The sequence below is a fragment of the Danio aesculapii genome, unplaced genomic scaffold, assembly GCF_903798145.1.
Source record: "Danio aesculapii unplaced genomic scaffold, fDanAes4.1, whole genome shotgun sequence".
NCBI classification, from domain to species: domain Eukaryota; kingdom Metazoa; phylum Chordata; class Actinopteri; order Cypriniformes; family Danionidae; genus Danio; species Danio aesculapii.
Window position 1 is genome coordinate 1 of NW_026613651.1, and position 22500 is coordinate 22500.

At 37.9% G+C, this 22500-nt stretch overlaps 3 protein-coding genes across 4 annotated transcripts in view; 2 read left to right on the forward strand and 1 right to left on the reverse strand.

The window, feature by feature from the left end:
• Positions 1-1021: 1021 nt before the first annotated feature.
• Positions 1022-9901, forward strand: LOC130220096 (solute carrier family 12 member 1-like; the record flags this gene model as incomplete). Its single annotated transcript, XM_056452488.1, has 9 exons — positions 1022-1128; positions 1238-1320; positions 1484-1609; positions 5007-5135; positions 6335-6443; positions 6614-6703; positions 7106-7241; positions 7395-7462; positions 7951-9901. Coding segments are annotated over 9 exons (984 nt in total), but the record flags the coding sequence as incomplete, so codon positions are not given.
• Positions 9902-11624: 1723 nt separating this feature from the next.
• LOC130220098 (deoxyuridine 5'-triphosphate nucleotidohydrolase-like) lies at positions 11625-18075 on the forward strand. 2 transcript variants are annotated; one of them, XM_056452491.1, is made up of 7 exons: positions 11625-11722; positions 12800-12950; positions 14396-14487; positions 14598-14642; positions 14871-14945; positions 17426-17496; positions 17804-18075. In XM_056452491.1, exons 1-7 carry the CDS (start codon positions 11650-11652, stop codon positions 17858-17860), a joined length of 564 nt encoding a protein of 187 aa, XP_056308466.1. In that variant the 5' UTR covers positions 11625-11649; the 3' UTR covers positions 17861-18075. The 2 variants fall into 2 exon arrangements, with proteins under 2 accessions (XP_056308466.1, XP_056308465.1); XM_056452490.1 differs by lacking the exon at positions 11625-11722 and having other exon boundaries at positions 12549-12950.
• Positions 18076-19587: 1512 nt separating this feature from the next.
• LOC130220097 (fibrillin-2-like) overlaps positions 19588-22500 on the reverse strand; it is a gene marked incomplete at its 5' end in the record, with an annotated part of 62302 nt that continues 59389 nt past the window's right edge. Inside the window, one exon of the mRNA XM_056452489.1 lies at positions 19588-22500. This exon is cut by the window's right edge and continues 43 nt beyond it. Within this exon, the coding sequence (XP_056308464.1) occupies positions 22184-22500 (317 nt within the window).

Consider the following 22500-nt stretch of genomic DNA (forward strand, 5'->3'; position numbering starts at 1 on the left):
AACACACACACACACACACACACACACACACGCAGACTCACAGGGAATCAAATATGTTTAACAGGTAATAAACTTAACAGTTCTGAGTGTGTGTGTGTGTGTGTGTGTGTATGTGTGTGTGTGTGTGTGTGTGTGTGTGTGCGTGTGTGTGTGTGTGTGTGTGATTGTGATTTGTCTGCGCAATGTGCATGTGTGTTTGTATGAGCAAATGTATGTATGTGTGTGTTTATGCATGTGATCAAGTGCTTGTGTGCATGTATTTGTATATGTGTGTGTTTATGTGAGCTTGTGTGTTTACGTGTGTGCACAAATGTGTGTGCGCATGCAGGTGCTTGTGTGTGTGTGTGAGTATGTGCACACTTGTGTAAATACATGAATGTGTGTGCATGCATTTGTGTCAGTCTGTTTATGTGTGTGTGTATATGTGTATGTGTGTTTCTGTGTGCGTGCATGAATATGTGTGTGTGTGTGCATGAATTTGTGTATGTCTGTGCATGTGTGTGTGTTTGTGTATATGTGCATGTGAGTTTATACAAATGTGTGTGTGTGTGTCTGTTTGCGAGTGTTTATGCATGTGATTGAGAGCATGTATTTGTGTATGTGTGTGTTTATGCAAGCTTGTGTTTTTATGTGTGTGCACAAATGTGTGTGTGTGTGTGAGTATGTGTGCACTTGTGTAAGTGCATGAATGTGTGTGCATGCATTTGTGTCGGTCTGTATATGTGTGTGTGTATATGTGCATGTGGGTTTGTGCGTATGTGTATGTGCATGCAAGTGTGTGTGTGTGCATGAATATGTGTGTGTGCATAAATTTGTGCATGTGAGTTTATACAAATGTGTGTGTGTGTGTGTGTGTGCATTTGTGGGTGTGTTTGTGCCCAAAAGTGTAAACAAAATTGAAGAAAGTATTGTGTGTGTGTGTGTGTGTGTGTGAATGTACTGTTTGTTTATGAAAATAACATGTCCACGTAATATCACCGTTTACATAGCTGAGCAAAAGTGTGTGTGTGTGTGTGTGCAGGCGTCAGGACTGGGCAGAATGAAGCCCAACACAGTGATGCTGGGGTTTAAGCGTGATTGGAGAACCAGTAAACCACAGGACGTCCAGAACTATGTAGGAATTCTCCAGTAAGTGAAGAAAGTGTCTTTCTGAATGAGCATCAGTGTCTCTCTCTCTCCCTCACACACACACACACACACACACACACACACACACGTTTGTTCTGTTCTCCTGCAGCGATGCGTTTGACTTTGAGCTCGGGACAGTGATAATGAGAGTCAGTCAGGGGATGGACATCTCACACATCCTCAAAGCAGAAGGTAAACACACACACACACACACACACACACATACACACACACACACACACACACAAATGTGGCTGATGTGCGTCACAATATGCTGAAGATGCTGTGTGTGTGTGTGTGTGTGTGTGTGTGTGTGTGTGTGTGTGTGTGTGTGTGTGTGTGTGTGTGTGTGAAGAGGAGATGGAGCGCATGATCATGGAGCAGCAGGCGCTGGAGATGGAGGAGAATGACTTTCAGCCCGGACCTAAAGGCTTCTTCAACCGGGCCAAGAAAACCTCTAAAAAAGAGCTGACTAGCAAAGGTGTTCAGCACATCTGACAACGAAACACTCTAAAGAGATCAGAGATTACTGCTCTAATGATTCCTAAACTCAAATTAATACAATTTTAGAAGTTGAAGTAGTCATTTAAGTAGCATTATAAGTTGATTTAAAATCCTTGTGACATCAAAATAACGTCTAGTTCAAGTCTTAAAGGACATCTGTAATACTGTGTGTGTGTGTGTGTGTGTGTGTGTGTGTGTCAGCAGTGTGTGAATATCTCCAGTCTCTAATGCTAATCATGAATTAATTGTGTTTATTATAATCAGACTTGATGATGAAACACTTTGATTGGCATTCTCTCTTTGTACGTGTCATCAGAGGGGGAAAGCCCCGCCCACTAGTCTCCATCTCATTAGCATAATCAGCAGCCCTGAGTGAGAAGCAGCCGTCTGTCCATTAGCCATTAGAGTGTTTGAGCTGCTGAAGATAATGTCAGCATAGACTAAGAGGATTCTAGATGTGGAGTTTTAGATGAAGCACAAATGAACAGCGCAAATATGCAACATGTCTAATAAGAAGGGAAATTTACAATGAATTAATTATTTTTATCAGTCATTCATTTTCCTTCATATTACTCCCTTTATTAATCTGGGGTCGCCACAGCGGAATGAATCGCCAACTTTACCAGCGTATGTTTAGCACAGCTGATGCCCTTCCAGCTGCAACCCAGTACTGGGAAACACACATACACACTCATTCGCACACACGCTCATACACTAATGCCAATTTAGTTGATCAATTCCCCTATAGCGTATGTGTTTGGACTGTGGGGGAAACCTGGAGGAAACCCACGCCAACACGGGGAGAACATGCAAACTCCACACAGAAACACCAACTGACCCAGCCGGAACTCGAACTAGTGACCTTCTTGCTGTGAGGCCACAGTGCAAACCACTGAACCACCGTGCCACCCCTATTTAATTAATTAATTTTGAGCCGCTCTTTAGATTTTGAGTCTCTTTAAATGATTTTAACCTGCTGGTTTTGAGAATATTTCGCATGAAGTTTTCAATCAGGGTTATTTTTTGCATCATAGAATAAAAATAAACCGCATAACTGCATATTTCTCTGACAGTTCTGACAGTATTACTGCACATAAACAGTTCAGACGTGAGTTTAATCTGCACATTGTGATAAAAAGAGACTTAAGAGGTAATAAACAAGCTCTTACAGTGTATAAACCTGAATATTACACTCACTTTGAGCCGTCGCTTCACAATAAATTCCACATGTTTTGATATAATCGACATGCATTGAGGCGGCACGGTGGTTCAGTGGTTAGCACTGTGGCCTCACAGCAAGAAGGTTGCTGATTTGAGTTTTAGCTGGGTCAGTTGGTGTTTCTTTGTGGAGTTTGCATGTTCTCCCCGTGTTGGTGTGGGTTTCCTCCGGGTGCTCCGGTTTCCCCCACAGTCCAAACACATGCGCTATAGGGGAACTGATCAACTAAATTGGCTGTGGTGTATGAATATGTGTGTGAATGAGTGTGTATGGGTGTTTCCCAGTACTGGGTTGCGGCTGGAAGGGCATTCGCTGTGTAAAACATATGCTGGAATAGTTAGTGGTTCATTCCGCTGTGGTGACCTCGATAAATAAGGGACTAAGCTGAAGGAAAATGAATGAAAGGCGTTGTGCGTTTTTAATTTGTCTGCAGTTTCCAGCTAGTCTTGCGGTTTGTTGTTTGGTGTAATGGTTTGCAGTGGTGCAGTGATTATAGCACAAACACACACACACACACACACACACAGACAGACATTAGTGTTTAATGGTTCGCTTGTAAACGAGCGTCTGCTAAATGACACGAGACGCGATGATTAAATCTGATTCAGAAGAGGCCGTGAAGATGAAGATAATGGAAATATGCAGACAAACTAGAGCATGTGCATATGTGTGTGTGTGTGTTTGTGTAAGAGACTGTGCATATGTGTGTGTGTGTGTTTGTGTAAGAGACTGCGCATATGTGTGTGTGTGTGTTTGTGTAAGAGACTGCGCATATGTGTGTGTGTGTGTTTGTGTAAGAGACTGCGCATATGTGTGTGTGTGTGTTTGTGTAAGAGACTGTGCATATGTGTGTGCGCGTCTGTGCATGAGTGAGTGTGCATGTATGAGAGTGTGTTTATGTGTGAGTGTGTGTATGAGTTTGAGTGTGTGTGTGTGTGTGTGTGTGTATGTACATATATATGAATGAGTGTGTATGACTGCGTGTGAGCATCTATGTGTGTGTGTTAGTGTATGTTTATTGTGTGACTGTGTGTTTATTAGTATGTGTGTGCGTGTATGGGTGCACACGTATGTGTATGAGTGTGTGAAGATGTGTGTTTGAGACGGAGCAGGTCTGGAGTTCAGCGCTGTGTGTTCTGTGAGATCAGATGATTGGATTATAACAGCACAGCCGCTTTCAGAGGCTCATCTAATCAGCCAATGGGCTCCTGCTCAGGGTGAAGCTCTGACACTGACACTAATTACAGCCCGTTATTACGGATAATGATGATAATTAAAGGATATTTAGCTGAGTGTGTTTTTGTGCTGATGATCAGCGAATCAGGAGTCGTTCAAATGAGTCGTTCATAACAGCAGATTCATTCAGAAATCACCTTCATCCCTAAAATCACACACACACACACACACACACGCACGCACACACACACACACACACACACACACACACACACACACACACACACCAAGGCCTTGTTCTGGTGACTGTCGCTTTAAATGCAAATGAGATTGTGCTCTTGTCAGAAGAGGGCGGAGCTATGGATGCATATGCATAAGCATAGTGACAGATGTAAAACAGCAGTGTGTGTGTGGTCAGGTGTGCATGTGTGCTTCAGTGTGAGTGTGTGCTTGATGCTTCTGTCAGTCTATGTCGCTCCTGCCGCTGCTTCATCTAGAACTCCACATCTAGAATCCTCTTAGTCTATGCTGACATTATCTTCAGCAGCTCAAACACTCTAATGGCTAATGGACAGACGGCTGCTTCTCACTCAGGGCTGCTGTTTATGCTAATGAGATGGAGAGATGGGCACTAGTGGGCGGGGCTTTCCCCCTCTGATGACACGTACAAAGCGAGAATGCCAATCAAAGTGTTTCACTCATCAAGTCTGATTATAATAAACACAATTAATTCATGATTAGCATTAGAGACTGGAGATATTTACACACTGCTGAAACACACACACACACACACACACACACACACACACACACACACACACTGGGGTTAAACCACTTAGAAAAGTGATTTATGCTTAATAGGTGGCCTGTATAGTATATATATTAAGGAAACGTACTGTGAACTGTTACAGATTTTTACTGTAGCATCTTTACACTGTTTAACCATTGTACAACTGTGTGTGTGTGTGTGTGTGTTCAGTGTCTCTAGGCGTTCCTCAGGCCTCAGATCTGGCCAAGCTGAACCAGCGTCTGGTGGAGGCCAGTGGGCAGTTCAAGCAGCAGCAGGGCAAGGGCAGCATCGATGTCTGGTGGTTGTTTGATGATGGAGGTGAGCTGAAGCACTTCCAGAGACACACACATGCAGAGTGGTCTCTGTGCAAATGTGTGTGACTCTGTGTGTGTGTATATATATATATGTGTGTCTCTCTATGCGTGTGTGTATATGTGTGCGTGTGGATATGTTTGTGTTTCTGTGTGTGTGTGTATTTATATATATATATATATATGTGTGTGTGTGTGTGTGTGTGTCTCTATGGATGTGTTTATTTGTCTGTGTGTTTCTGTGCATGTGTGTGTATATATGTGTGTCTTACTGTCTCACTATGCATGTGTGTGTATATGTGTCTGTGTCTCTGTGCATGTGTATATGTGCGTGTGTGTATATGTGTGTGTCTCTGAGCATGTGTGTGTGTGTGTGTGTGTGTGTATATATATATATATATATATATATATATATATATATATATATATATATATATATATATATATATATATATGTGTGTGTGTGTGTGTGTGTGTCTCTATGCGTGTGTGCATATATGTGTGTGTGTGTGTGTGTCTCACTACGCATGTCTGTATATGTGTGTGTCTGTGCATGTGTGTCTATGTGTGCGTCTCTCTATGCGTGTGTGCATATATATGTGTCTGTGCGTGTGTATATGCGTGTCTCACTATGCATGTCTGTATATGTGTGTTTCTGTGCATCTCTGTGTGTGTGTCTCTCTATGCGTGTGTGCATATATGTGTGTGTGTTTGTCTCTATGCATGTGTGTTTCTGTGCGTGTGTGCATATATGTGTGTCTGTGCGTGTGTATATGCGTGTCTCACTATGCATGTCTGTATATGTGTGTGTCTCAATGTGTGTGTATATGCGCGCGTGTTTCTGTGCGCCTCTGCGTGTGAATATGTGTGTGTCTATGTACATGTGTATATATGTCTGTTTGTGTCACTCTGCGTATGTATATATGTCTCTGTGTGTGCGCGTGTATTTATATTTATATATATATACATATGTGTGTGTGTGTGTGTCACTATGCGTGTGTATATATGTCTCTGTGCATGCATGTATTTATATATATATATGTGTGTGTGTGTGTGTGTGTGTGTGTGTGTGTGTATCACTATGCGTGTGTATATGTGTGTCTCTGTGAATATGTGAGTGTGTCTCTGTGCATGTGTGTATGTGTGTGTCTCTGTGTGTGTGTGTATGTGTAAAGTGTGTTTCTCTGTGTGTGTGTTGTTGTGCAGGTCTCACACTGCTGCTGCCGCACATTCTGACCACACGCAAGAAGTGGAGAGACTGCAGACTGCGCATCTTCATCGCTGGACAGCCGGAGCGCATACAGCAGGACAAGAGGAGTACGACAACATCACACACATGCGCACACACACACACACACACACACAGATAGACAAGAAATGCATTTTTTGAGTGTGACTTTTTTTAAAAACTATGCTAAACCATAATGAAAAAATGTGTGTGTGTGTGTGTGTGTGTGTGTGTGTGTTTACCGTAACTGTCCCTCTCAGAATGCAGTTGCTGCTGAAGAAGTTCAGGATCAAGTGTGAAGACATCAAAGTGATTTCAGACCTCAACATCAGACCCAGCGCTGAGAGGTACAAGAGAAGAACACACACACACACACACACACACACACACACACACACACACACACACACACACGATTAACACCCATTTCACTCAATGTTACACACAACAGCCTCTCAATGCACTCTCTGTGTGTTTGTGTTTCTGCATTTATGCATGTGTGTGTGGGTGTCTGTCTATGTATGCGTCTGTGTGTGGGTGTGTATATCTGTGTCTTTGTGCATGTGTCTGTTTGTGTATGGTGTGCATGTGTGTGTCTGTTTGTGGGTATGTGTGTGCATCTGTTTGTGTGTGGGTGTGCATGTGTCTGTACATGCATGTGTTTGTGTCTGTGTGTATGCACGTGTGTGTCTACATGTCTGCGTGTATGGATGTGTGTACATGTGTCTGTGTGTGTGTGTGTGTGTTAGCTGGAAGCTGTTTGAGGACATGATTGAGCCGTTTCGTCTCCACGAGGGCTCCAAGGACAGCAGTCAGACTGAAACTCTGAGGAAAGAGCAGCCCTGGAAGATCACAGACGCAGAGCTTGATGCCTTTGAGCAGAAGGTGTGTGTGTGTGTGTGTGTGTGTGTGTGTGTTCGCATTTCTGTCAATCCAGACCAGTAATTTTGTGTTGGGGCAATAAAATGTGAGGGAACAAATGCATGTATCATAGACGTGTGTGTGTGCGTGTGTGTGTGTGTGTGTGTGTGTGTCCAGACGATCCTGCAGGTGCGTCTGAATGAGCTTCTACAGGAGAGTTCGAGAGCTGCTAAACTCATCGTGGTGTAAGTCACATGATCATCATTATTATTATTATCATTATTATTATTATTATTATTATTATTATTATTATTATTATTACTCTGATCATCTGATTAAAGGGGTGAAAGCAGAATGAATGTACTCTTATTTTTATATCTATCCAGTAGTGTTTGTTATAAAAGATTTTTGATTATAACTGTCCCTCCCCCTCGAAACGACTTTTCTTCACTTCTGGTCACATGGAATACATTTAGGGCGGAGCTATCAGCCATTTAGGGCGGAGCTATCAGCCATTTAGGGTGGAGCTATCAGACATTTAGGGTGGAGCTATCAGTCCTCTAGGGTGGAGCTATCAGTCATTTAGGGCGGAGCTATAAGTCGTTTAGGACGGAGTTATCAGTCCTTTGGGGTGGAAATATCAGCTTTAAGTTGTCCCTTTAACATGTCTGTCTGTCTGTCTGTCTGTCTGTCTGTCTGTCTGTCTGTGTGTGTGTGTGTGTGTGTGTTACAGGAGTCTCCCTATCGCCCGTAAAGGCTCTGTCTCTGATCACCTGTACATGGCTTGGCTGGAAGCGCTCACTAAGAATCTCCCACCGACGCTGCTGATCCGCGGAAACCACCAGAGTGTGCTGACCATCTACTCATGAACACACACACACACACACACACACACGCACACACACACACACACACACACACACACACACACACACACAGGCAGTGTTCAGATCAACACACTACTCCTGCAATGTTTATTCTCAAAATAAACACAATTCACTCTATTTCACATATCTCTTCAGACACTTCTACAGAACAAAATCTCTTAGATGTACTTAAAGGGCCAGCTCACCCAAAAATAAAATATGCTGTCACTGCTGACACGTCCTATGCTTGTTACAAACATGTTTGAGTTCCTTTCTTTTTTCAAAGAAGAAAAAAGTAGGGAAAAGAGGAAAATATTCTGAAGAATGTTATTAACGGGTAACCATTGATCACCATAGTATTTTTTACTACTATAGAAATCAATGGTTACCGGTTTCCAGCATTCTTCAGAATATCTTGTTTAGTTTTCAACAGAATAAAGAAACTCGAGAGTAAATAGTGGGGAATTTTCTTTTATTTTTGGGTGAACTGTGCCTTTAATTTACCATGCAACATGATGTACAGTTGAAGACTACATTGTTCACCCTCCTGTGAAAGTTCGATTCTTTCTGAAATATAATGTTTAACAGAGAGGTTTTTCAACACAGTCTGACAACATTTAGTTTTAATAACTGAGAACTCTTTTCTTTTGTCTTTGTCATGATGGTACAGTACATAATATACCAGTTATTCTGCAGGATATTAGTATTCTGCTTACAGTGCAACTTAAATGCTTCACTAGGTTAACTAGGCTAGTTATTGAATAACAGTGGTTTGTTCTGTAGGCAATGAAGACATTCTTGAGGGTGCTAATAATATTGACCACAGCAGTTTTACAATAATAATTTTGATCACTTTATTTTAAAGTAAGATGTTCGCAATTAACAAATCATTACCTCTTAATAGACTCCTAATTTCCTGTTTATTATTAGCTATTAAGTGAATGGGCTATATGCACACAGACTTTTAATTTTCAGCCCGGTGGCTTACGGTGACCTGCCTTTCCATTACAAAATTGCCACGTTTAAGATCTGATTTCTTTAAAAACAGCAATCTTCACTGCCTGTTAGATATGATATGAAGTGGGTCTCAGATCGGACAAGAAGCACTGCATTAAATCCCATTTCCCCCTGACATGTCTTTAAAATATGGCGTTTGTTTTACCCCAGTGTTTTCAATGGAATTTCTGCACTGGCCTGTTGCAACTTTCATCTCGTTTTACGCTTGAACAACGAAACGAATGCGTAAGTCTATTTAACTGAACGTATTGTAATTACATTACAACATCGATGCTGTAAAAACAACCTTGTGAAATTGAAAATGGTCACATTAAGCTAACCGGAAGTTTATCATCGGCTTTAAAACTCTAGCTGTGCATAAAGAGCCCATTGATTGGGTTTAGGTATTAGGGATACAGACTAAGATCATGCAGAATATGTGCTTTATAGCTACTAATAATCAGACAATATCGTAATATTAGACAGGCTAACAGTAAGAACTGGTACTTTGGTAAAAAAATAAAATAAAAGAAACAAGACTTTCTCCAGAGGAAAAATAATATGAAATACTGTGAGAAATGTCCATGCTCTGGGAATAATACAATCACTTGGAAAATATTTGAAAAAGAAATTAAAATGACACAAGAGGGCTAATAATTAGTCTTGAACTATATATTTAGCACACTGCTGTGTGCACTGTGAACACTGGCCTGCTCTACACTGCCCTCTACTGGACACTACAGATCTGTGTGAACCATAGAAATGCACTTTAGTGTCAAACTCACAAAGATTCATCAAAGTATAATATATATATATATATATATATATATATATATATTGTCAGTTATAGTCATTCTTTTGTAAATTTGTTCACTGTAGGCCTGTTATGGTATTATTTTGCCAATCCTATTTATATGTATGTGGTACTGGGGAAGATAGTATGGAATTATTTAATGTTATATTCATCTTCACTGACACGTTCTCTCACAATAAATCAATCAGATTTGGAAAAATGCATCAGAATGTGTGAAAGGTAAAAGGGTCTGCACTGTGAAGAGGGAGATTTTTAACTAATATTTTCCCAATATTTTGTAAATTTGTGTTTGAGAAATGAATTTACTTTTAAAAATGAGCAGAATGATGAGACAAATGTTGAAAATCACATCTGAATAAACTACTTATTGTGTTTTCATACAACTAAAGAGTATTTTTTAAGGAGATTTAAGTTTCCTTTAGGCAGTGTGGTGGCGTAGTGGGTAGCGCTGTGGCCTCGCAGCAAGAAGGTCACTGGTTCGAGTCCCAGCTGGGTCAATTGGCATGTGGAGTTTGCATGTTCTCCCGGTGTTGGTGTGGGTTTCCTCCGGGTGCTCCAGTTTCCCCCACAATCCAAACACATGCGCTATAGGGGAATTGATTAACTAAACTGGCCGTAGTGTATGAGTGAGTGTTTGAATGAGTGTGTATGGGTGATTCCCATTACTGGGTTGCAGCTGGAAGGGCATCCGCTGTGTAAAACATATGCTGGATGAGTTGGCGGTTTATTCCACTGTGGCGACCCCTGATTATTAAAGAGACTAAGCTGAAAAGAAAATGAATGAACTTTCTTTTAAGATTGACTTCTGTTGAACACAAAAGAAGATATTTTGAAGAATGTTGGAAACCGGTAGACATTGACTACTATGGTATAGTAGTAAAAAACATACTCAGGAAGTCTTGCTGGTATGGAACATACTGCAAATTATTTCAACAGAATGAAAAACACATAAAAATACTATAGTAATTATAGTAAATACTAGTGTTTTTGAACTATAACTACTAGTAAACTTGTATTAATTATAATAAACAGGTATTAATCTGTTGTGGGGATTCTAGTTGCTATGGTAAAACAGCAAATAAAATAGCATTATAAAGAAATGACATCTTAAATATATGATAGTGTATTGTAAACTTAAAGTGCACTACAGTATTTATTACAGTTTATCAGTTCACTATACTTCATACCAGGGCTAAAGTGTGATGATGGGACATTTATTAACAATTTACATACAATTTCAAAAGTTGTAAAAACCATATAATACAAACACGTACTATAGTCAAAACACCATAGTATTTACTATGCATTACAATAGTATTGTTTTGTTTTTAAAGTATTCACTCGAATCTAGTGTTAGGAGAGTAGCCTAATATTAAATTATGACAGAATTTTAATTTTGAAAATGAGCTTTACTTTTAAAACACAATCAATGACAAAATTTGACTGGAAACGACTGTTTTTTTCTCACAAATATCCGGATTAATTATCAGGATTAATTTATTTCACCTGAGTATTTAATGCTGACAGGAGCCGTCGTCGTTGTCCTCGTGGTATGAGCCGCTTCAGATTCACATTATAATCTTGCTTCAATCTGTATCGGCAGTCGCGATGGAAGGTGAGTTTAAACCATAGACTGTAAAAAACAAAAACAAAACAGGGTTAAACCACTCGACTGTCTCTCTCCGTGAACTCTGACGGAGAACTTCAGCTCCCACAATGCTCCGCGGTGACTGTAATGGCGGACAATCAGTAGAGGATGTTGATCCGGCGTGTTTCTGCCGCTATTTTCGGCGGTGTAAACGGGTTTGTGCTCGGACGCGGTGCTGAAGGTCAGCAGATTCACACAAACACCAAAATACAGCCAAAAATATGACTGTTGATGAAATATGAGCGTTAATATCTGATATCGCAGCCGCTTGACTGCAGCTCCGTGCTGAGACTGACCTGTCGTGTTTTTATGAGGATTATAAGTGATGTTTGCGTTATAATAAACCATTAAAAGATCATTCACCGAGGCTGAAACGTTATATCACCATTTGGTAAACGTGAATGTGGTAAATCTGGACCTGTGCTGGGTGTAACTGTAGTTAAATTACTTATACACTGAACAAGTAAAGTAAAGGATTCCTATTCATTTTTAGGTAGTTTAACTAACGTACAGCTGCTTATAATGTACTTGCCTCAGATACAGTAAATAAACTAAACAGCTCAGTATAAATCAATTCACAAGAGTTTTATTTTTACAACTACACTTCGCAGATTATTTCTATTTTTCAACTAAAGAAGGTTGTCTATCACATTAAATTGAGTGCAAAATTAGATAATGACAGTACATGATATTTATGAAATATGGTGTCATTGCTTTAAAATGTTAATATAGACATTTAAAATAATATATATTAACATTAAATGTATATTAGGTTGCAAATGCAAATACATTTTACATATTTACCTATTCTATTTTTCTAAAAATCTCATTTTTAACTAAAGTATTATGCTAATTTATCCTTTTTAAAATATTGAGTTACTTGTAAAAACTGAGTTACTTGTCACAAATTTAGAACGTTAATTAAAATATATTTTTTGAGTATGTAATTAATTATTATTCACTTTTGAAGTAACTTAGCCAATCATGATAAAGGACACCCGTCGTCGTCTGTCATGTAAGTTATTTGACATTTCATTTAATAAAGCAAATGTACAATTTTTTCATAATTAATAAAAAATCTGTATGATCACGCATGACGTCACACACTATCAGCCACTCGGAGCGTTTCCCGCCGCGGCTCTCTTTGAAGCGCGGCGCGCGGGAGTCTGTTTGGCGCGCTCGAGCTTCATTCATTCCTTCCTCGGTCTTCGCGCGGTTGTCCTGAGCTGCCCGTCAGTAAACATGCCGTGCTCTGAAGTTACAGAAGCGGTTTCCCCGCACAAAAGAGCCAAGAGTGATGCGGTGAACGGAGCGGAGGAGCGAGCGGTGTTAAAGTTCGCCAAACTGACGGAACACGCCACGACACCGAGCCGAGGGTCCAACCGGGCCGCGGGGTACGATCTGTACAGGTAAAACACCGGGAACCGGCGGCTCATTCCGCATCTGCACCACTTTTATAAACGCACATCTGTATCAGCAATGAATCAATGTTTTTACCATGGTATTACTGCATGCTAGTTTCTAAATAATAACTTTAGTTAATAAGTGTTAACTTACCGATAATTAAGTTATAATAAAATCTATTTATTTATATAATTACATTTCTATATTTATATTATAATTACATTTTATTATTTATATTTATCAAAATTCAGTTCAAAAGTGACTATGAAGAACTGAGTTACTGTAAAGTTTGATCACACTCCTATATCTTGATGCATTTTGAAAAGGCTATAAGTTCATTAAGGTAATGTTAGTTTAATATTCACACATTTAGACTTTCTCCTTAATAATGTAACTTCAGAAAAGTATATATTGCCAATTTCAAAAACTGAAATTATATTAGCAGCCAATGACTATTAAAGTACAACGTTGTTCAGCCAGTTATAGTGTTAATGTTGTTTTGAAGTCATAATTACATGTGATTTTATTCCTATTATTCAGAGTGCCATGGTAAACAATACAGGAAGCTGTCACTGAACGAATGTGCTTATATACAACCTATTTTACCTTAATTATAAGTTCAATCTCTCTCTCTGTGTGTGTGTGTTAGAAATGTGTGTTTTGAGGTCCGTACTGCAAAGTTTTAATATTACCATGTTTTCACCATGGCTTTGCGGTTACATTAAGATAAATTACCTTTCAATATCTTACATTTTTCCTCAAAAAAATTAATAATTATTTGAGTTAATACACTGAAAAAAGTGTTGCATGCAAAACTGTTGCAAACAATTTATTTGTGTTAAATTTAAACAAACAAATAAAATTTTGAAAACAGTGTTCAACTTAATTTGTTTGTTTAAATTCAGCCCAAATAAAGTGTTTACAACCACTTTTAATAAAACCTATCACAAGTGTACAAACTTGTCATAATTTATTCCAAAAGATATGAGCAAAAAGACTAAGGTTTCCACACTGCTATAACCAGATCATCTTTCACATCAGTCTCCAAAAATCTGTTCAGTAGGTTTATAAACATATATATATATATATATATATATATATATATATATAAGTTGTTGCCCATTTCTTAGAAATTGTGTATATTTCAATTCAGACTGAGCATCAGGACCATTAAACCACATTTTGGAGACCATTTTGAGTTCGAGAGACCATCCACTATAAATATAAAAGTTCTGTCGTTTATTTACTTGAGTTTCTTGAACACAGAGGAGGATCTACTGAAGAACACTGGGAAATAATAATACATTACAGATGCAAATATTCTGCATTGAGTTCAACAGAAGAAAGAAATTAATTTAAAGTCCACTAAAGGGGTGAACTGCACTTTTAAATGTGGGAAAATCCTGTTTAGAGACATTTTGTCCTCTGATTTTGTCCTCTGATGTTTCAGCGCTTACGACTACAGCATCAGGCCGATGGACAAAACACTGGTCAAGACTGATATCCAGATCGCCGTTCCACACGGATACTACGGTAGAGTCGGTGAGAGAAAACACCACACACCTCTGTCAGAATCTCTTACTCTTAGCTTCCTGCATTGACTGTGTGTGTGTGTGTGTGTGTGTGTGTGTGTGTGTGTGTGTGTGTTTCAGCGCCACGATCGGGTCTTGCTGTCAAGCATTTCATTGATGTCGGTGGTAAGTAAAATACACTTCGTGAGTGTGTGTATGTGTTTTTGTGCGTGTTAATGTGTGCATGTATGCACAAGTGGCGGTGTGTGTAAGTACGAGCGTGCATGGAAGTGTGTCCATGTATGCCCAAGTGTGTGTACATGCATTTGAGAGTGTGTGCGTCCACAAGTAAGTCTCTCTGTGTCTGAGTGTGTGAGATGATTCTAAAGTGAGGTGTTGTCTGTTTGTCCTCAGCCGGTGTGGTTGATGAAGACTACAGAGGGAATCTGGGAGTCGTGCTCTTCAACTTCAACAAGGAGCCGTTCGAAGGTCCGCTGATCAATATTACTCACATCCAGCACAGCCACACCTGATACCACACACACACATTAATATCACAGCCAATCAGAAGTCAGAACAGATTAATCCAATCAATAAACATTCTTCACACTGAAGCGGAATATTGAGTAGGGGGGCGGGGCTTGCTTTTGTATATTTCCACAATAATATCATTTACATAATTGGTCAAAAGTAAACAGGAATAAATTTGACACATCTGCAGTATAGAGAGTATATATATATATTAGTGCAGTGTTTCCCAACCCTGTTCCTGGAGGCACACCAACAGTACATATTTTGAATGTCTCCCTTTTCTGACCCATTTACTTCAGGTTTTGGGGTCTCTTCTAATGTTCTGATGAGTTGATTCAGGTGTGTTTGATTAGGGAGAGGTTGAAAATGTGTACTGTTGATGTGCCTTCAGGAACAGGGTTGGGAAACACTGTATTAGAGGTCTGTGACCCTGGAGAACAGAAAGAGTTCAGAGTTGCATATTATATTTTATATTAGGTGTGTTCGACTTCATGCAGCGCTGCGTAGATCGATCGAAATCTGTCAAAGCGGTACGCTGCGCCGACGCCACGTGACTATCACATATGGAATGAAAGTACCTCGACAGCGCTCGGAGATCAGACGACTGATTCAGCCGGTGCAGTGTCTGAAGAGCGACTGCAGGAGCTGAGATGATGACACTGATATTACACTATTAAGTTCACCACATGACAACAACCACGTGTGTTTCAGGTTTATTATTGGACAACTTCTGATTCACAAATATCAAAACAAACTGAGCTTTTCATACCCTCTCTATCTTATATATATCATGATTATTAAAAGACTACAGATATTTTACTGCAGTATCATCTTCTGTTAAAGAATCTGGTGATAAAGGCTAGCTTGTTTACACAGGTTTATTTTAGACCTTTTTTATTCAGACTATTTACTGTATTCAGCTCCATGAACCAGTTAAATCATTTATTTTAGTGATTAACCTAAATATTAACTCCAATAGGTCTTACAGACTTGGAATAAAATAATCATCATCATTGATCCTGACACCCTAATGCCCCATTTACACGGGGCGTCAACACTTCTCATTCACTTTGAATGGGTGACGTCAGGCGTTGCTGAACTGCATTGTGTACTCACTGCAGAAGTTGAGGCTTGCTCAACTTTTCAAGCACTGATGGAAACATCAGCCAATCAGATCGCTGTATGCAAATACACCAGCTCAGACAGTTGCCGATTGCTAATTTCATTGGCTGACGCTGCTATGACGATCACCTCAGCCCCAACCTCAGACACGCCCTCAGTCAAGCATTGACGCTGAAGCCCCGTGTGAATGCACCATAAAGGGTTCTTAACAAATTAAGTTAAAGAACTATTTTATTAAATGATTTATATGATTATAAAATATATATATGTTCCTGTCTAGCTGTTAATGTGTAAGTTTTACAAGTGACGTTGATGTACCTGCTCCTTCTGGGAAACTTCTACTGAAAGTGGAGCTCACTTATTTTAGGAGTGTCCTTTTGGTCAATCTTTTTGGATTAAAGTGCTGTTTTTAAAATACTTTCATTATCTAAAATCATCTTCATCATTGTTTAAGACTTAATCAAATCACTTTGTTTTGGGTTTTACACTAATATATATTAGAAAGTTTTACATCTATAAATATAAAGCCCTTTTTAACATATTCAGACAGGAAGTATTAGCCTAGATCAGGCATGGGCAAACTCGATCCTGGAGGGCCGGTGTCCCTGCAGAGTTTTGCTCCAACACTAATCAAACACACCTGAACACCCTAATTAGTGTCTTCAAGATCACTAGAAAGCTACAAGCAGGTGTGTTTGATTAGGGTTGGTGCAAAACTATGCAGGGACACCGGCCCTCCAGGATCGAGTTTGCCCATCCCTGAACTAGAGTGATGTTTAAACTCCTGGCATTTGTGCTTATTGCTTTGTATTTAATAGAGCTGTTTGTTGATTACCCTCCCGTTTCCCCTTATTACTCTCATACTATATTTAATTAATTATTCCCTTATTGTTTCTAGATGAACTATAGTTTGTAGTGACTGTGTTCTGTTTTATTTGTACAGTAAATCTATTGTTGTTATTAAAAACATGATGATAATGACACCATGTGATCGGTCATCATGACTGCTGCAATTGTGAGCCTTGAAGAGTTCAGCTTGACGGCTCCGTTTGTAACACCGCCCCGCCTACGCTCAGCTAATCTTGTTGATCACCGGCTGCAGCCATGGTTCAAGTCGAACGCACCTAATGTCATACTGTTTAATCAGATTTATATTGAAGGTCATGCTTCATGGAGACATTTTGTACATTTTCTACCAAAAATATATAAACTCCATTATTAATTAGTAATACGCATTAAACTGCTCCACTGTCAACAAATGAGGAGGATTATTATTCTCAGTGTGCTCATTAATGATGATTTACTTACTGTTACAGTGAAGAAAGGAGATCGCATCGCTCAGCTCATCTGTGAGAGGATCTGTTACCCGGACCTGCAGGAGTTACAGGTCAACACACACACACACACACACACACCTATAAATACACTCTTACACACACAGATATGAGTGCTGTAAATCTTAAAAAATAAAAGCTTGAACTTTAATCGTGTTCATTTTGGATAAACAGCTTGAAATAGTTTTTGTTGTTGCTTTATTTATCCTGCTACTTGTGTACTTTATTTTAATCTGCACCTTTTGAAATTAAACTAATATAAATTTAAGATGAAAATGACGATGTAAGAGCTCTGAGTTCACACTGGTCTGGTTCATTAATAATAATAATCAATATTCCTGTCATGTTTTCTGCTTTCAGACGCTGGATGAGACGGAGCGAGGAGCTGGCGGATTCGGCTCCACCGGCACCAACTGAAGCTGTCAATTTACTGTTTAATAGTAATAAAGTTTGTTTTGTGACTGAATGACTGTTTTGATCTTCTGGTAAAGTGAGCAGGTCTTTATGCGCTGATATCTGTAGATGTGGTTGTCATGTTTAGCCGGTGCAGCATTCTGCTTCATGTGCAGTTGAACAGTTGGTGCTTTTGTTGTTGCATTCATTTGATAATAAAGATTTTTATAACAAAAGAATCCCAGAGTGTGTAACCTGACTAATAATCATGTTTATTTATTTATTTATATATATATATATATATATATATATATATATATATATATATATATATATATATATTATTGATATATATAATAAATTTTTATGTGTGTGTGTATATATGTGTGTGTGTGTGTGTATGTGTGTATATATATATATACATATATATGTGTATATATATGTATATGTATATATATGTTTTTGTGTGTGTATATATATATATATATATATATACACACACACACACATAAAAATGTATTATATATATATATATATATATCAATTATATATATATTTATTATTGATATATATAATAAATTTTATGTGTGTATATGTATATATATATGTATATATATATATATATATATATATGTATATATATATATATATATATATATATATATATATATATATATATATATATATATATATGTGTGTGTGTATATATATATATATATATATATACACACACATGTTGCCCTAAAATATCAATATTGCAACAGAAACTAGTAAGCACACACTTAAACACAATGCCGTATTTTTATGTTACCAGGTAATGGCTTAACCTAAACTGTTTTAGATTTTTATCTTGCATTATTTATTGCTGTTGATGCCTTTTTATTGTTATAATTTTTATTATTATAGAAAAATGATGTAAAGTTTATCTGAATATGCCATGAAATAGCCAAAGGAGCGGTTATGGCAATAAGTGCAATTTCACTATATTTATTGATAATAAACACTCGTATATTTTATATATAATCAAGAAATCTTTTTTTGTTTTAATACAATTACAATCTCTCTCTCTCTCTCTCTCTCTATATATATATATATATATATATATAAATAGTTTAAATATGTAATTAACATGTCTTTTTATTGTGTAATTGTATAAAAAACATTCTTTGTAATTATTTTTGTGACTTGTATGGTTAGTTTTTCCCCTAATATTTGAATCTCTCTCATTTGTACTGTTATTTCACCCTTTTCCCCCACATTATTTCAAATATAAATGGGTTTTTCATGTAAAACTCTAAGATGTCGCTTTTCTCCGCTGGGTGGCGCTAGAGGAGCGTTTATAAACCTCTACACATGATGAACTCGAGCAGACAGAGGTTTAGACTGAACTCAAGCAAATCTAAACAGAGACATGTTTCAGTCAGATCAGTGCTGTTCTTAAAGGGACAGTTCAGCAAATCTGCATCATTTACTCTGAAGAAACAAACAGGTTTCAAGTAAATGAAGATATTCTGAAGAATACTGGGGGAAAAGCCAATGACTTCAATAGTGTTTTCAGTTCCTACTATGGATGTCACTGGCTGTTTTCCCCTCAACAATACAAGAAATACTCAAAAATGCTGGAAAAAAAACAGCCAATGACATGAGGAAGTGATCATTTTAGGTGAACTGTCTCTTTAAAAATAAAAGAAATTGTGAGCTGCTGTGAATTGTGTCCTGAACCGGGATGTTCAGCAGCCGCTCTGGAAGAATTAAGCTTTCATACAACCCAAAATATGTTTTTATTGTGAATGTACAACTAAACACCTCATGACTGTGTAGAGATGGGACAGAAGGTGGCAGATCTCAGGCCGAGACCACACGGCGATGACGAGAATGTCTATGTGTGTGTGTGTGTGTCTGTGTGTGGCTGCAAGACCTCAGTGCATGATCGAGTCACAGAAACACAGTTTACAAGTAGTTGGTCACAACCAGTGTTGGGGTGATGCATTACAAGTTACACCAGTTACGTATTCGGATGACTTTTTCTAGTAACTAATAAAGTATTGCATTACTATTTGAGTAATGACAGGTTCAGCATCTCTTCAAATGTATAAAAACAGAGAGATGTAAACTCAATCCAGAGATGCAGAAGAGCTGAAAGGTACAGATGTGAATCTACATTTCCATCAGCTTGAGCTTTATACACTATTTCTGTAAAGGTGCCTTCATTTTGACAAAAATATACATTTTTATTATAGTACAGGGTGTTCACGGGGACTTAAATCTCTAAGACTACATTTTAGGCCTTAAAATGTCTTAAATTCAATTAAATATTGTCTTGTAAGACTTAATTTTCTTATTTCCATGTAAAGCTACCCAGTCAGGTCAACACCTTCATCCAATCATCAATAATCAATCTCAATATAACTCTTAACAAAATTCTATTTACCAATATGCTGTAATTAACTTCCTTACAATAACATTTGTTTAATATGTGGCTAAGAAATAACTCATTAGATTTTTTTTGATGGGGCAAGTAAAAAGCTTTGACACTGCACAACCGGGTATCCGAAAAAAATCCTTAGATTTAGACCTGTGAAAGTCTGAAATTTCATTCATACAGGTCTTAAAATTTGACAGTGAAACCTGCAGAAACCCAAAGCAAGCAAGCCCAGTCCAGATATAAAAGTAATGTAACTATGTAACTCAAAAAGAAACAGTTTAAAGGTAACACTAGATTGTAATGGATTACTTTGCTTTAAAAGTAACAAAGCAACAGTTACTTTTTAAAAAGTAACACCAGATTGTAATGGATTACTTTACTTTAAAAGTAACAAAGCAACAGTTACTTTTTAAAAAGTAACACCAGATTGTAAAGGATTACTTACTTTAAGGATTGTAAAGGATTACTTTACTTAAGTAACAAAATAAAATACCAGGTTGTAATGGATTACTTTAATAAAAAATTAACAGTTACTTTTTAAAAGAAGAAATACCAGATTGTAATGGATTACCTTGCTTAAAATAGAAACAAAGTAGCAGTTATTTTTTAAAGTAATGGTAGGTTGTATTGCATTACTTTAAAAAGTAACAGTTATCTTTGAAAAGAAGTAACACCAGATTGTAATGGATTACTTAAAAAGTAACAAAGTAACAGTTACTTTAAAAAAAAAGTAACACCAGATTGTAATGGATTACTATACTTAAAAAGTAACAAAGTAACAGTTACTTTTTTAAACAAGAAACGCCAGATTGTAACGTTAATGCATTATTTTCCTTTAAAATGTAACAAAATAACAGTTACTTTTAAAAAGTAACACTAGATTGTAATGGATTACTTAAAGTAACGAAGTAACAGTTCCTTTAAAAAAGTAACACTAGATTCTAATGGATTACTTTCCTTAAAAAGTAACCGTTACTTTTTAAAAGAAGTAACGCCAGATTGTAATGTTAATGCATTACTGCCCTTTAAAATGTAACAAAGTAACAGTAACTTTCATAATAGAAGCAAAGCCAGATCTAATGCGTTACATTACTTTAAAAGTAACTGTTACTTTGTTACTTTTTAAAAAGTAACACCAGATTGTAATGGATTTCTTTAATGGATTACATCATCCAGGTGGATGCTGCACACTGGTGCTGGATGAGGAGATTCCCTCCAAAAATGTTTAAAGTGCTTTGAGTGTCCGGAAAAGAAAAAAAACTATATAAATGTTGGGAATTATTATTATTATAATTATTTTAAAAAGTAACAGTTACTTTAAAAAATTAACATTAGATTGTAATGGATTACTTGTACTTAAATAAGTACCAAAGTAATAGTTACCTTTAAAAAAACAACACCATATTGTAATGGATTACTTAAAGTAAAAAGTAATGGTTACTTTTAAAAAAGTAAAGCCAGATTTTAATGGATTACTTAAAAAAGTAACAGTTACTTTTAAAAAATTTTGATAATTGTAATGGATTACTTAAAAAAGTAACAGTTACCTTTAATAAAGGAACAGCAGACTGTAATGCATCACTTAAAGAGTAACTTCCCCCAACACTGGTCATAATAACGAGCACCATTACAAACCCTCCGTTCCAGGGCTCCTCTAGTTTACAAATGCGTTCGCGAGTAAAAAAAAAAAAAAAATAGTGACACGGTTACAGTATAGACACACTTAAATTACATGTAGTATAATTGCGGAGAGGACAGCGGGCCGCGGACGGGTTTACAGTGCATGAATCTCGTATCTAGCACCAGTAAGAGGAGCGAATCCGTCCGTCGGCTGAATGCGAGCGTATGATGGAGTGAAGCGCGCGGTGCGATACGTGCTGCTCTTTGGCTAGTTTGCGTCAGTCTGTTAGCATACGAGCGGATCAGTGCAGGACGATCTGGACTCTCATGATCAGGGCGCCCCCTAGCTGCCCGCTGAGGTAGTCTGTTTCGGGACGCTGGTCTTTCCCGCCCACGCTGCGGATTTCTAAATAATAGGCTCCAGGCTGGAGAAGCTTCTTCTTGGAGACATGCAGGTAGCTGATGCCGTCCTTCTGGGTCATCCGGAACAGGCCGTCGTCGTTTCCATAGCCGATAGTGTAGCGCAGGTGGTTTGTTAGCGTGGAAAGTGCCGGCACCAAGTCTATGATGTGGTCTATGTTTTTGAGCGAGCTGATGTTCAGATGGAGCTGAAGCGTGT

Bases quoted from the DNA above. Each gene is read 5' to 3' on its own strand.
- LOC130220098 (XM_056452490.1), top strand. From the start codon at position 12,625: ATGATCACGCATGACGTCACACACTATCAGCCACTCGGAGCGTTTCCC. The intron at 12,951-14,395 runs GTAAAACACCGG...CTGATGTTTCAG, and splicing joins GCGGGGTACGATCTGTACAG to CGCTTACGACTACAGCATCA. The intron at 14,643-14,870 runs GTAAGTAAAATA...GTTTGTCCTCAG, and splicing joins GCATTTCATTGATGTCGGTG to CCGGTGTGGTTGATGAAGAC.